This window comes from Equus przewalskii, chromosome 1 (assembly GCF_037783145.1).
Source record: "Equus przewalskii isolate Varuska chromosome 1, EquPr2, whole genome shotgun sequence".
Taxonomy (NCBI): Eukaryota; Metazoa; Chordata; class Mammalia; order Perissodactyla; family Equidae; genus Equus; species Equus przewalskii.
In genome coordinates this window covers 37,190,797-37,205,033 of record NC_091831.1, presented here as the reverse complement: position 1 = coordinate 37,205,033, position 14,237 = coordinate 37,190,797, and the positions used below count along the sequence as shown (strand labels likewise).

The following is a 14,237-nucleotide window of genomic DNA, read 5'->3' as shown; positions in this document are numbered from 1 at the left end:
CAAACTCTCAAAGCTTTCTAACCTCTGTTTCTCAAAAATGTGCCTGAGACAGATGAAAATGATAATTTGATGTGACTTACAGGTCAAAGAAGCATGTAGTCTTTACTCAGAAATTTTGTTTTACTTTGCATTTATTGTGTCAACAACAGATCTAAAGTTTATTGACTGTTTGTTATGGGCTAGCCACCTTTCTAGCAATTTTACATGTGTTTCTCATTGAATCTTCACTACCATCCTCTGAAATAGGTAATATGATTATTTTCATTTCACAGTGGAGGAAACTAATTTACAGAGAAGTTAAGTAAATTGCCCACATTAGCATAGTAAGTGCCTTAGTCAGAATCAGAATTCAGGCAGTCTGTACCCTTAACTTTATATGTACTGATATGCTAGTACACAGGACAGGAAATTGGAAGTTGTCGTGGTACAACTGTAAAATGGAAAAAAATAGGACTCTCCTAGCACCAGGAATTTTAATGTTTTTGAATTGCCTTGAGCATTTTAAAATATTTTCAAATTATAATTTCTGAGAGAAAACGGTAGTCCCATTGAGAAAATAGTCTGACAATTATATAGAATATTATAGACAGAAATAGTTTAGACTTGATTTAAACCTAAATAATTTAAATCATTATTTAGTTGAGATAATTCTTCCACAAAGAAATATGATTGCTGATTAATATAAAAATTTTATGTACATGTGTATACATACTTATTTCAATTTTAATACATATGCTATATATATTTATATTTCAGATTATATGGCTTTACCTTTTATAAAGGTTACCTAGTACATATTGGGCAATGATTTGTGTTTTCAGATTTATTTTGTAACTATAACAGAAAAATAAATAATTATTTGGTCATTTTATTTTCTAAAGGAAATTCAAGGAGATACTTGGAGGTGAACCATTTTTTCCTCAACATTTAACTTTGAAAAATTTCAAACTACAGAAAAGTTAAAGAAGACAATGAAAACTCATGCTCCCTTCACATAGATTCACCAGTTGTTAGCTTTTTGCCACATTTGCTTTTGCTTTCTCTCCCTTAGTGTGTAGGTAATCTTTTTAAGTAAATAGAAGACATTGTGACATTTCATCCCTAATGACTTCAGCATATATTTCCTAATAATATTTTCTTGCGTAACCATAATACCATATCCCGCCAAACAAATTTAATATTCATCTAATAATATTCTGTAAAAGTGTAGTCACCTTTAAATTTCCCCAGTTGTCTCAAAATTGTTATTCAATATCTGGGTTTTGTTTTTCAATCCAGGATCCAGTCAAGGATCTTGAATTGCATCTAGTTATCATATAGGTGAACCATTTTTAATTCAAGAAGTTATTTCTTGGGACCAGCCTGGTGGTGCAGCAGTTAAGTTCGTACGCCCACTTCAGTGGCCTGGAGTTCGCCGGTTTGGATCCTGGGTGCGGACATATGCACCGCTTGTCAGGCGATGCTGTGGCAGGCATCCCACATATGAAGTAGAGGAAGATGGGCACAGATGTTAGCTCAAGGCCAGTGTTCCTCAGCAAAAAAGCGGAGGATTGACTGCAGATGTTAGCTCAGGGCTAATCTTCCTCAAAAAAATGAAGTTACCTCTTGACATTTGTGAAGGTGTATTCACTAAATCTTGAGAGGGCAAGAAAGAAACACTAATCAGCTTTGGGAATAAAAAACTCTTGGTCATATTTGATAATGTGAAAATCCAGATTAATGTGGAAAAAATTAAAAAGTTAATTTTCCGTGGTTCAAAATATTCTTTTAATTAGGAACATACTAGATATATTTAAAGTGTGATTTTGATTTGCAGACATTTCCTACATCTGTCACTTCAGGACTAGACCTATAAACACAAACATATTTTCTTTCTTTAATGCATAAATATTTTTAAGTGAGATATCAGCTATCCTTTATTAAAACAAAATCTAAGTATTCTAAAATGATTGATTAATTGTCAGACTCTTAACTGTTTCCAGAGTTAGTCATGATACTTAGCTTATAAAATGTTACAGCCTAGTTAACTCAGAACCAGCCTAGAGTAGGCACAGAGGAACCTGTATTGCCAACATGTAATGGATATGTTATTGTTTCACTAGTAATACATACTAAGTCTAGTTTTTGGTTTTTATCAACTCATTCTTACAAAAGCATTTATTGAGCATTTTTTATTAGATACTGTAAGATTAAACATTCATCTCTAATCAATCATGCTTGTTTCTTTTTCAGTCCACGAACAAAAGATGATCTTAGAGCATATTTTATACTTTTACAGGTAAGAAAGCAAGAATTTAGTTGAAGTTTGAAGTTGTCTAATTCATATCTTAATCTATGCATGTATAAGTGAAGTGATATCAAATACTAAATACTGTTTTGAGCAACCTTATTAATACTTTTTAGATTATAGTTACTTTTAAACAGAAAATTAAAGCTACAACAAATAAACAATGAGAAGCTAAATTATCTCTGGGATCAAAATTTTAGTTTAGTTCTTGCCTTCCTGCTGCGAACAAACACAATGGAAGCACTTCCTCCTCCTCCAGTCACCCTCCTTTGTTGTAACTAGTTTTAATGGGCTCCAAAATTTTCTTTTATTTCCCAACTAGTTGGTTTCTAACTTCTCTATATATTTTCAATAAATGCTTAAGTTAGATTCTAATGGAAATATCAAAGTGGTTGCTTATATTTGCTAAAGCAAAGATGATGAACTTTTTCCTCTTGAGAGATACAGATTCATAGATACAAAAATAAGTAAAGGACTAGACAAATGAAGAGCCGTTTTTAGTTTTTATTTTTTTGAGAAAGAAGTATGTTATTCCCATAGCTAGCATACTACATTTTTTTTATTCTTTGTAATTTACAAAAGGTGTTTGTGTAGATTAGCATTTCATTTAAAGGTAAGAACAAATTATATTAAATAAGATAGTGTTTAGTTCAATATTATGTCCAATAGAAGGAAATATTCAGGATAGGGGATCAAAGAAGGGGGAGAGAGGAAAAAAGAAAAAGGAGAAAAAAGGGGAAAAATAAACAAAGAGGTATTTGAGGAGATGTAAGGAAGGAAAATAAAGAGGTTGGAAGAGAAAGGCAAAACTAGAAAAAAAAAGGAAGTATACATGGAGAGAGTAAAGACTGGAAAATGACAACATGAAGCTCAAATTTTTAAGTGAGTTTATTAGTCAGCGGTAAGCTCTGCTTATGATCTCTTGTTCTTCTCATGACCCTCACTAAATGAGTTATCAGCTGGGGTCATGCCCCAGGTTTGAAATGTCCTGCCGATAAGCCAATTTTGAAAAATACATGATATGTTCTTATTTTTCACAATTTCAGTTTATTTTTCAATAATATTCATTTTTCTATGAAGTTCTGAAATGTACATTGTAATGGAGTTTTAGATTTTGGAAATATAACTAGAGGTTTTATTTAGTTTACAAGCACTCCTTCAATGTCCCTTTAACATTTAATAGTTGTCAGAAGCTGCTCTGTGATTTTTCTTGTTCTTTGTGAGATATGCGGATAACTCATTTCAGAACAGCAAAAGTTTCACAGCCAGCTTTTATTCATTTTTCTACCTTGCTTTCTTTTTTTTAAATCCAGGAAGAGCTAGGTTTTTTGTTTAATTGGATTTTAGTGATTGCCACCAATTATACCAGGCCCTGAGCTAGTTGCTTTACATATATTTTCTTTTTTAATACTCAAAACAATGTCTAAGATAGATACTATCTTTCCCATTTTACAGATGAGGAAATTAAGAATCAAAGTTTAAGGAACACGCCTTAGGGGTGTATAGGTAGTAAGTGGTAAAATTAGCCCTAAGACCCAGATCTGTCTCAGTTCCAAAGCCCATTCTCTTTTCACTGTTTTTGTTGTCATTAGTGCCTCTGAGTTGATTCTGACTCCTAGTGACCCTGTGTACAGCAGAGTGGAACCCTGCCCTGTCTTATTGTCCCTTCTTCTGAGCTATATAGGACAATGCTCCACTGCTCTTTATAGGGTTTCTTGGCCAGTTTTTTCAGAAGTGGGTGGCCAGTTCCTTCTTCCTGGTCTGTCTTAGTCTAGAAGCTTGGCTAAAACCTGTCCACCATGGATGACCCAGCTGGTATTTGAAATAGTGGTGGTATAGCTTTCAGCATCACGGCAACACACAGCAGCCACAGTATGACAACTGACAGATGGGGGTGTGGTTCGCTGACTGGGAAACAAACCCAGGCTGCAGGCTGTGGTGGTGAAAGAACCAAATCTTAACTACTAGACCCCCAGGGCTGGCTGTTTCCACTGTACCATGCAGAAATCCAAGTCTCTGTTAATTAAATAATTAAACAAATAGATTATTGTTTTAAAGGATTTCACCTAGTATTTCATAATCTCAAATTTAGTTTTCTGAATTTGCTACTTAGCTTATTAAGCTTAGTGTTTTTCCTTTTACATATTAACAAAATTTTAGTACAATTATCTTTAATATCTTTTTCAGAATCCTCAATTTAATAACACATCTACATATGTCATCTATGCTCACTTGCTACGACAGATCGCTACCTTAGTGGAAGCTGACCATCATTTCCTGGTTCACTGGTTTAAAAAGTAAATCATTCTATGATATTAAGAACTTTTATAATCTTACAGTTTTTAAGTTTGATATTAATAATTTTATGATAAAATATATTAAATGTTTTCAGGTCTTTAGAAATGATACCAATTAATTCACAGTGCTTCAAAAGCCATTTATAAGCATATACTTTAGTACTACATAGAAGATAATTTAAAAAGTTGTTTTTAATGTAAGTAACCATTTTGCTTGTGCAAGATGGTAAGATTTCTATTCACTGCTTTTGTGTTTTATGAAGCACGGTTCCTATCACTGATTTTTCATATATTTCAAAGATGGTGACTGGATTTGCTCAGACATTACTATTTTAATTTGTGTCTTTTTATTTCCTATCTCTATGTTAATAAATCTATTATGTACAAGGTGTCTTTTCCTTACCTAAAAATGTCGTTGTAATATATAGGTTAGCCATCAATATCCATTTATAATAATACAGTACTTTTTTTCACAGAACTATACTCACATTAATAATTACTTTTGTCCATGATTGATAGAAGTTAGAGGCAAAATATTTCCAAAATTAATTTTAAATACAGTCTGTTCTCATTATTCACAATAATTATGTTCTATAAAGTTACTGTGAACACTGAATTAGTGAATGCTGAACCATTGCTCCTATGGGAAATACAGGGTTAGGTTCCTGCAAGCCTTTGGTCACAACATTTCATCAACCAATCAATACACAACCTTTCTTTGTCTGTATTTCTATTTAAAGACATCTTATTTAGTTGTTTCATTTACATTCAACTTAAAGTCTACAGCACTGTAACTCATGTCTGAACAAATTTTATCTAACACAAATGTATTCTCCATAAGGCACATTACATCCTTCTTGTACTTAGGAACACTAGACAGAACCTTAGTGCTACATTTAAGGGCCATTTTAAAAGTGAAGTCACTAACGAACAGCACAAAAATGTGACAAACGTGACACTAAATAGGCTGCGTAAAGGACACTTGTTTACAGTATGAGACCTGAAACGAGAAGGCAGAGCATCACCTTATTCAACCTTAGCTGGGGATGTGCATATTGGGCAACTCAAATTTTTTGCCACTCTTTGCACATCTGAGAATGACCATGAAAGTGCCACAGTATTAATTTGAGGATTACAATTAAATTTTAGCAAGTAGATGAATTTGCACATGTGGAGTCCGTGAATAATGAGGATTGACTGAGTATTGAAAGCCTTAAAACTGAAATGTTCAATACTAATTTTATAGTCATTTTGGTGTTCATTTCTTATGTAATGAAGAAGCAATATTCAAAGTTAGATTTTTCATCTTTCTGAATTTTTGGCAATTTAAGAAATAGAGTTTGAGGGAATATTCTAAAGTTCTGTGCACATAGGATTCAGTTTGATATGTAACAAATATTTTTCCAAAATAGAAAATGTGAATTTTGATTGGAATTATTTCCTAATCTTTACCAGATTATCCCAGAAGAGGTTCAAACAATTGGTAGAGAGATTGCTGCAATTTATTTCTTTACGCCTGTTTCCTGCAAAGCCTGAAGAATTTCCACCTATAGCAAAGTGTTCCTGGTGGATCCCATCAGCATCTAAAGTGTTGGCTTTACTTAGTAGGTTTTATTATTCTCTCATCTTTACTTTTCTCTTGTTAAATATTAGGGACATTTCCATAAGGATCTCAGAGTACTATAGAGGCATTCTCACATTTTAAACATTCATTTGAGGTGAAGAGTTGTAATTTATTTTCTGTTTGATAGTGGATTTCACAATTAATTTATGAGCATGAAAAAGCTTCATGCATTTTCTTGGGCAGTATTCTGTTACAGCTATCAACTGCACATGACCTGCGAAGTAGTGATTCCTAAGAAAACAGGAACTTCCCTTAATTCCTGAGGACCCCTGGGAGAGGACACACTGACAGGGAAGAAGTAGGAGTAGATGGCCATCCTCCTCCTCCCTTTATTATGCCCTTATACCCCACCACAGGGTTTTTTTAAAAAGCAAGGAATTGTTGGCTGCATTTTGACCACAATTTTAAAACTCTCTTTTTCATTTGGAGCTGAAATTGCTTAAAATAGTAATTTCTAGATAAAGTCTTTCTAGTGGACATTAAAGTGTTCTTATTATTAGAATGAATCATGTGTATGTTGGAAAGGATCATTATGTAAGAATTTACCTTCACAGATACTGCAAATGATTTGGTTCACCCTCCCCTTATTCCTTATATTGATTTCTATAATTCTACATTGGATCACATTGATCTCATGGAAGAATACCACACCTGGCAGAGCTTTGGAAACTCTCACAGGTATGACCGGAAGCTCATTTGATTACTCACCTAAATAAAATACTGTTCAAAATAATGACTGGATTTTAAGTTTGATAAGTAAATTTAAATATACACATATCTTTACATATAAACTTACATATATAGTTTACATATCCAGCCTTGAAATATCATTATATTTCCTAAAGCATTTTCTTTTTTTGTTAACATTTTGAATTTATATACATGTTTATTTGGTTTTGATTTGATTAATAGCATCTTTTTAAGAAAGGAAAGGTTCTATCTTAGTATGCAGTTTCTTATATTTTCTCACTCTATCTGCTGTCTTCCAGCACAGGTGTCAACAAACTTTTTCTTTCTGTAAAGTACGAGATGGTAAATATTTTTGGCTCTTTGAGCTTTACAACCTCTGGTCTACCAATGTAGCACAAAAACAGCCTTAGACAATATGTAAATGAGTGGATGTGTCTGTGTCCCAAAAAACTTTATTTACAAACACAGGTGGTAGGCCATATTTGTCCCCAGGGCCATAGTTTTCCAGTGCCTAATCTAACACAGTGATCACACACATGTGCACATACACACATAAATTCACTCATTTTTTCCCATATGCTGTAGGAAAAGTGGTTGTCCTTTACTATAGTATAAAAAGAATGGATGTTACAGAGAAATGGCTTCACCACAAATTATTTATTACAATAGTGTAATAGATTTTCAAAACACCTGACCAAATTCTTTAATACACTGCACCTTATATCCATACTTATAGTTTGGATTAAACCAGCCAGACTATCCCAAACATAGTTTATTCCCAGACCGTGAGATATCCTGGAGAGTGCATTTATTCTAAAGGAGACTAAGAGACGTGATGTGGATATAAGTAACCTCAAAACCCCAGATTAGTTCATAAATTGGTTCAGTCTTCCAGGAACCTCTTCTACTGGAATTGGCCTAAAACATAGACTGACCTTCTGGACATATCTCAGTCCATATCTGAACACTCAGAACCAAATAAAAATTTCATTTCTGGGGATCTTGGTCAGTCTGATGCATATTTTCTTGACAAAGTTTATTTTGCAAAGACATTTTTTTCTCCTACTTTAATATGATTGTAATGTTACAGATGAAACAACTCCAAGAGTTATTGTGCATATTTCAGTGACATCTTTTAATGCAGAGCTCCTCTAACCACTATGTATTGGTGTACCAAGAATGAGTTACCGAGGAGTTTTGATCCTATGATCCCTTCAGCCCTTGGGAAGCCAGCCTGGACTTAGAGGGGGACCTGGAACCCTAGGGCAAGTCACCTCTGGCCATCAGCAGCCTCATCTGTATTTCTCAATGTGTCATACACATAGTGTCATTTTTCTCTGTGCCATGACTAGTGAAAAGTTGAGATGCACTGTTTTAAAGTATGTAATAAGACCAATTTGTATCTAAGTTCATTGCACTTCCTCTCATTTCTAAGTTTTTAGTTAGCGTTTAGTGATTCAAAATTATTACACATTAGTACTGAACAACTTTTACTGTTTATGAACAATTTTGTTCCAGGAGAAAGCCATTTAATTTTCAGTTCACACCAGGGCTTTCTCCTTTTTTCTCATGATGCCATCATTGCACCCAGTGGTCACAGATGTGCTGCTTGTCTATACTGAGATGGATGCCAACTCTAACTGATAGATTCATTGCAGCCACTTCTCATGGGCGTCTAACTCCTGAAGCATCATTGCTGCCATACTAGTTCTCTCTAAATGCATTTCTCTCTGTGTAGTTTTTGGCTTTTTTATGTAACATAAAATGAGCTCTGACCCAGGAAAGAAGTTATTTTTCATAACCTTTGATCATAATGTTGTGTCTTTACAAATACATGCCATTGCATATTACTGCACCATTAAATACAGTACTAACAACAACATACTTTTTCCCTTTTATTTTATCGCTCTTAAATTTATTACTTTGCTCTTTACCACTGTAGTTTTTGCTAGATTTACTCATTTCTGAAGCTCACACATCAGAAGTATTCTTATAGTAATGGATTCTTACATTAAATTCTGCATGTGAATTTTCTGTTCTAATCCTCTTTCATCAACACTTCTGCCTCCTGGTTTTTGTGTTGGCCATATTTTCCACAGGTAATGATATACGGTGACTATTCATAAACTGAAATTATTTGTATAAACAATATAAGTGATTAGCATATATTTCAGAACATTAACTGTAGCTTCCTCTAGAGAAGAAAGGCACTGCACATCTAGTAATGATACATACTTCACAGGGCTATGGGGATTGCAAGAAATGATGCACATAAAATTATTTTGTAAATGGTAAAACACAATACAAAAGTAATGTTTTATATTGTTAGAAGAGGTACCTTAGATTCCCTTAGTATAATTTTGCTAAAAATACACCATTTTGCTTTTTCTGTTTTCACTTGTTGAGCAGGTTTTCCTTCTGTCAGTACCCATTCGTTATTTCTATAGCTGCAAAAAAAATCATTATTCAGAGAGACTCAGAACAACAGATGATAAGCATCGCAAGGGTAAGCCAGCTATGAAAACATATTTATGCTGACTATAATCAATATAGTAAATAATTTAATAAATAAGTCAAATGTCTTGTGAATTGTTCTAGCATAATCAGGAAATGTTAAAAGTAAAATTCATATTATACTCCCCCAAAAAGTACTTAAACCTGTTCATGATACAGGAAAAAGATACTCTCATCGACTTCTCCTTATATTATAAATATGACAGGAAGATTAAATGCCTCTCACAGATCCAGAGTACCGGGAACTTGTTGGACATCATTTTGTAGATACCGTGTTTCAGCTCCAGGGTAACTAACAGAGAGGGCAAGGAGTGTCCTTAAAAGCAAACCACTGAAATATTGTCTAGGTTCTATGAAAATCAAATAGAAACAACCATAAAATTAGAAGATGTAAAAAATGTTTAATCTTGGAAAGCTGAGAAGTATGTCCAAAGAAGGTGAAAGATATTTTATTGATTCTTAGGAAACCAAAATGCATGGAGGCCCATAGAAACTGGGGTAGCAGTCAGGCTGACTTTAGGCAAATTGTGGAGGTGGATGAAGTTTATCTCTGGGCCTGTCTTTATCACTCCCTCCTGTTTGTGTTTCAGCACAGCACAGTAATTTTATGTACTTTATCTAATAGATATCAGATTAAGTGAGCTTTTTGTTTTTTATTAGAACTCTAGACTATACATTTAAATTTTCATATATTTTGAGTATCTGCTTTATGACATGATTACTCACAACTTGACCAATTAGAGGGAAGATTGGCCATAGTCTTCTTAAAATAAAAAGAAACCCATAGAGTAAAAAGAATGATTTCCATGTCTTATGTCCTCTAAGAATATAAAAAGAATCCTAAATCATAAATTATAATACTTCAAAATAAAAAATAAGAATTGTTTATTCTTCGGTAATTCACTTCTTAAAAGGTGAATGTTTTTGTCTCTCTCAGAGTGGGACAAAAGATTTGAGTGACTGGTGACATGCCAGAGTCAGCTTACACTGAGTATGGGGATGTTAGAAGAAATTTGATGGCCTTGTATAGCAAGGGAGTTCCCTAGCCACAGTACACCCCTAAAAAGTAAATTTAAACAGGCATATTTAGCAGCAGAATTATTACTTAACCTTGAGTAGATATTGGCTCAAAGATTATATAGTCATTTTGAATTTTCTGTTAATTACATTTATGCAATTTCATGTGCCTTTTTAGTACTTCTTTTTTTTTTTTTTTTCACCTTGGCTTATGTTTCTTTGTATTTGTAAGGAAAAAATCTGAAGAGCGAGAAGATTATCTAATTTCCTCTGAGCAGTTTTCTGCTATGTCACTCACACTTACAATATCAAATATCTTCTTTTGTGGAACTTTTCTTCCAATTAAAAGAAGAAGAGTGGCAGCTGTAGACTGTGTCACAGGCTGTCTTCCACAGAGCACGGACACAAATGAGTAGAGATTGAAGAGTCAAGTGGCATTATCAGTTCTTATGGGTGTTTCCCAACATTTTAACTTGTAAACTGCCGTACCACTTGGAATTAATGACTGGTAACTATTTTGACACAAGGACAGCCTTATGGGTAGTTAATGTAAGCAAGAGCTTACATGGTATAAACTAAAGTTGCAAAAGAATTCCCCACCCTAAAAATAACTTCCTCATCAGACTGTCTAAAATTCTACTATTGTTGGGTTATTTCTTTCATTTGAAGCACTTTCTATTAAATATGAATTCCTGATTGGAGGAGTAGCGACTAAGCCTTGTCTTCCACCAGCATCCTAGTATAAATTTGTGTCTTGGATATTTCCAGTGTGATGGCTTCCCAGGAGCTAGACTGGGAACAGAAGGTAGGAAAGGGTAGGAAAACAGGTCCATGACACAGGATACTATCCCAGGAATGTAGACCTGTTTGAGTGTGAAAGGGAGGGCCCGGTGGAGAAAAGAACTGTTAAAAAGCCTTTTGAATTGGGTGTCGGGGAGATGAAGAAGGGCTCTGAATTAGAATGTTTTATTATAGTAATCCACAAAATCATGAAAGTAGCTTTATTATATAGATTTGGGGTATTAAAATTTTATCTACTAAAGGAAATTGCTGCATGTATTTAAAGTGTCTGAAATGTTCATCTTTAATCTGCACAATAATTCATTTTCTTTGCTACCTAAGAAGGTGAAATAGTCTGAAAAAGATGTAAATAAGTTAAATATGCAAGCATGTAGACTTATATGATAAATGATATATATGTATTCCTTATATTTTTAAATGTTGTTTTTTACATAGTCATTGCTTATATTTTGAAAAAACATGAAAAATAAATTTTTAAATCACCCATAATTTCCATCACCCAAACATAACCATTGTTAACATTTTTGTAAGTTTTCTTTTAATATTTTTTATCTATATTATCTTTAAAAGGCAACAGAGTTGAAACAGTATTGTATACACAATTTTGTTGCCTCCTTTTTTTCAGTTGTACCTTCCTTAAACATTTTCCATGATATTTACAGTTTTTATAACCATCATTTTTTGATAGCTGTAATGGATATTCCTAAAGTTTCTCTTTTATAGATAATGCTGTGATGAACATCTCACTTTACAAAATATTTTCTTTGTTTAGAATTCCCAGAAGTGGATTACTGGGAAAAGGATATAAACATTGTTAATGTTTCTGATAAATATTGACAAATTACTTTCAAAAAGTAGACTCTGCCTTTAGAATAAATTCAATATCTAAAAAAAGTTTAAGCCAAGTTTATTATCAGAAGTACATATACCTTGTTTCAACTGTTTCCACTTTCTATCTAATAAACAGAAAACTTTGCTGTTTAAGAGATGAGCCATATAGAAATTATAATGCAACACTCTTTACTATAGAAGGTGAATTATTTGAGGTCCTCCATTTTGGACCCCCTGTGGTTATCATTGTTCCAAAATGAAATAATAATGCATTTTCATAAATCAAAATTTTTATGATTGAATTTATGAAATTGTTTATATGAGAGATGGCATAGAGAAGAATATAAGTGATTTTTACTGAAGTGTTTAAATGTTTTAAATGAAATTATAGTTTAAGTAAAAGTGAAAATGTTTGCTTTCTTTTTTAATTAGCAAAGTCTGGTGGATAAAGTATCCCGAAGACAGAGACCTGACATGAATATGTTATTTCTAAATATGAAAGTAAGGCGGACACATCTGGTTAGCGATTCTCTTGATGAGGTATAGATCATTTATTCCAAAATGGTATTAATTGATTAAAGCTTTAAATAAATTGTACAATATGGTTTATTACTAAAATCTTAGTAAGCTGTCTTTTATTTCTGTGTGCCAATCAGTGTGCTTGCTTATATTTTGATGTTATAGTTAAAATCAGTTCTGTATTCACAGTTAAGCCTTATGTCCATTTTTTGTATGTTTATTAATGGTTTGTTGTTAATTCCCCAGGAAAGGATTTTATATAGAACACTTAAATGAGTAATTCATGTTTCTGAATATGTAACCTAGATTCTAGACCCACCTTTGTTACTGGCTGGGTGAGTAACAAGTCATTTTAACTTCTCCTGGCCTCAGATTACTCATCTATAAAGTTACAGGTCTGATCCACGGGGTATATTGGGTCTATTTAGGGTCAAACATGCTTTGATTGTATGTACATGTGTTATAGCGCTTCGTGCACATACAGCTCTTCAGCCAGATCTTCATGTGGCTATTATAAAATAGTGGCTGATTTAGTTATGTAATTTTTTAAAGTTTAATGTTGAAGGAAAGTTAAAGAAAAGGAAACAAATTGTTTTATATAGTAATCTGCTAAGTTAAACTCTTGGAGACACTATGATAACGGGAGGCAATAACCTTGGGCAAGGTACCTGACCTCTCTGTTTCTTGATCTATACAACAAACATACCAATACCTTGTTCACACAGTGTTTGACAGATTTATTGGATAGATGGATGAATGGATGGATGGAGTTTTTTGACATTCTAAATAAGATAAAGACTGCCTAACACATTTCCCGGAATTAAAGTTAATTTCCTTTTTACTGCCCTTTTTTCTCCTCTGCTATATAATTTCTTCAAACAGTTAACCCGGAAAAGAGCAGACTTGAAAAAGAAGTTGAAAGTTACATTTGTAGGGGAAGCTGGTTTGGATATGGGTGGCTTGACTAAAGAATGGTTCCTTCTTCTAATTCGCCAAATTTTTCATCCAGATTATGGTGAGTATTTAATTTTTATGAACAGCATTTTTTCATAATTGTTAGATTCAAGAAGTCTCTCTTATTTTTAATCAACCCTATGATTTTACAGATTTTTTGCCAATCGTAAATGTTGAATAATTTTTTAAGGACTGTTATTTACATTTTAAAAGTAGACCAAATTGATGATCAAAGTGTTCGTTATCTTTCTAGGAAGCCTATACAAAATGTATAAAGATTGAAAGTATACATTTGCAAGGAAGCATCCACATCTTTCCTGAATAAGTCAAATGCATGAAAATTTAATTTGTCATTGAAATAAATAAATTAGAAATTAAAAAACAAAACTATAGTTTGTTTTATACTAACATTCGATTCCTCTTTTGTTAAAAATGAGACATTTTAATAGCAATTCACTAATTTTTAAGACAAAAATAAACCTTTGAAATTTAAATTTGGTTTTACTTTATTTAGAGAAAATACCGTGTAATCCTTAGTATCTGTTAAATGTTTTTCTTCAAAGGAGAGTTTTAAGTGTTTTTCTTGGTCTTTATTTTTCTTTATTTTGTATATATGTATATATATCATCTTTCTGGCAATGGGAAATAGAGATGACATGGATAAATTGAAATCTCCAGATAATCTTCAAAATTAATTTTGATC

The 14,237-nt window shown here is 32.9% G+C and overlaps 1 protein-coding gene across 4 annotated transcripts in view; it reads left to right on the top strand.

The window, feature by feature from the left end:
- The window catches only part of HECTD2 (HECT domain E3 ubiquitin protein ligase 2), a 78,282-nt gene that overhangs the window by 48,743 nt on the left and 15,302 nt on the right, over window positions 1-14,237 (top strand). For 2 of the 4 annotated variants that reach the window (XR_011537482.1, XM_070610417.1), the window contains exons 7-13: window positions 2,233-2,278; window positions 4,475-4,584; window positions 6,040-6,188; window positions 6,763-6,886; window positions 9,308-9,404; window positions 12,494-12,601; window positions 13,463-13,595. Coding sequence is in view for 1 of the 4 variants with exons in the window: in XM_070610417.1 (XP_070466518.1) it covers window positions 2,233-2,278; window positions 4,475-4,584; window positions 6,040-6,188; window positions 6,763-6,886; window positions 9,308-9,404; window positions 12,494-12,601; window positions 13,463-13,595 (767 nt within the window). In the remaining 3 variants the exon portion in view is untranslated. The remainder of the gene's footprint in view (window positions 1-2,232; window positions 2,279-4,474; window positions 4,585-6,039; window positions 6,189-6,762; window positions 6,887-9,307; window positions 9,405-12,493; window positions 12,602-13,462; window positions 13,596-14,237) is intronic. The other 2 variants (XR_011537484.1, XR_011537485.1) reach the window with 1 other exon arrangement.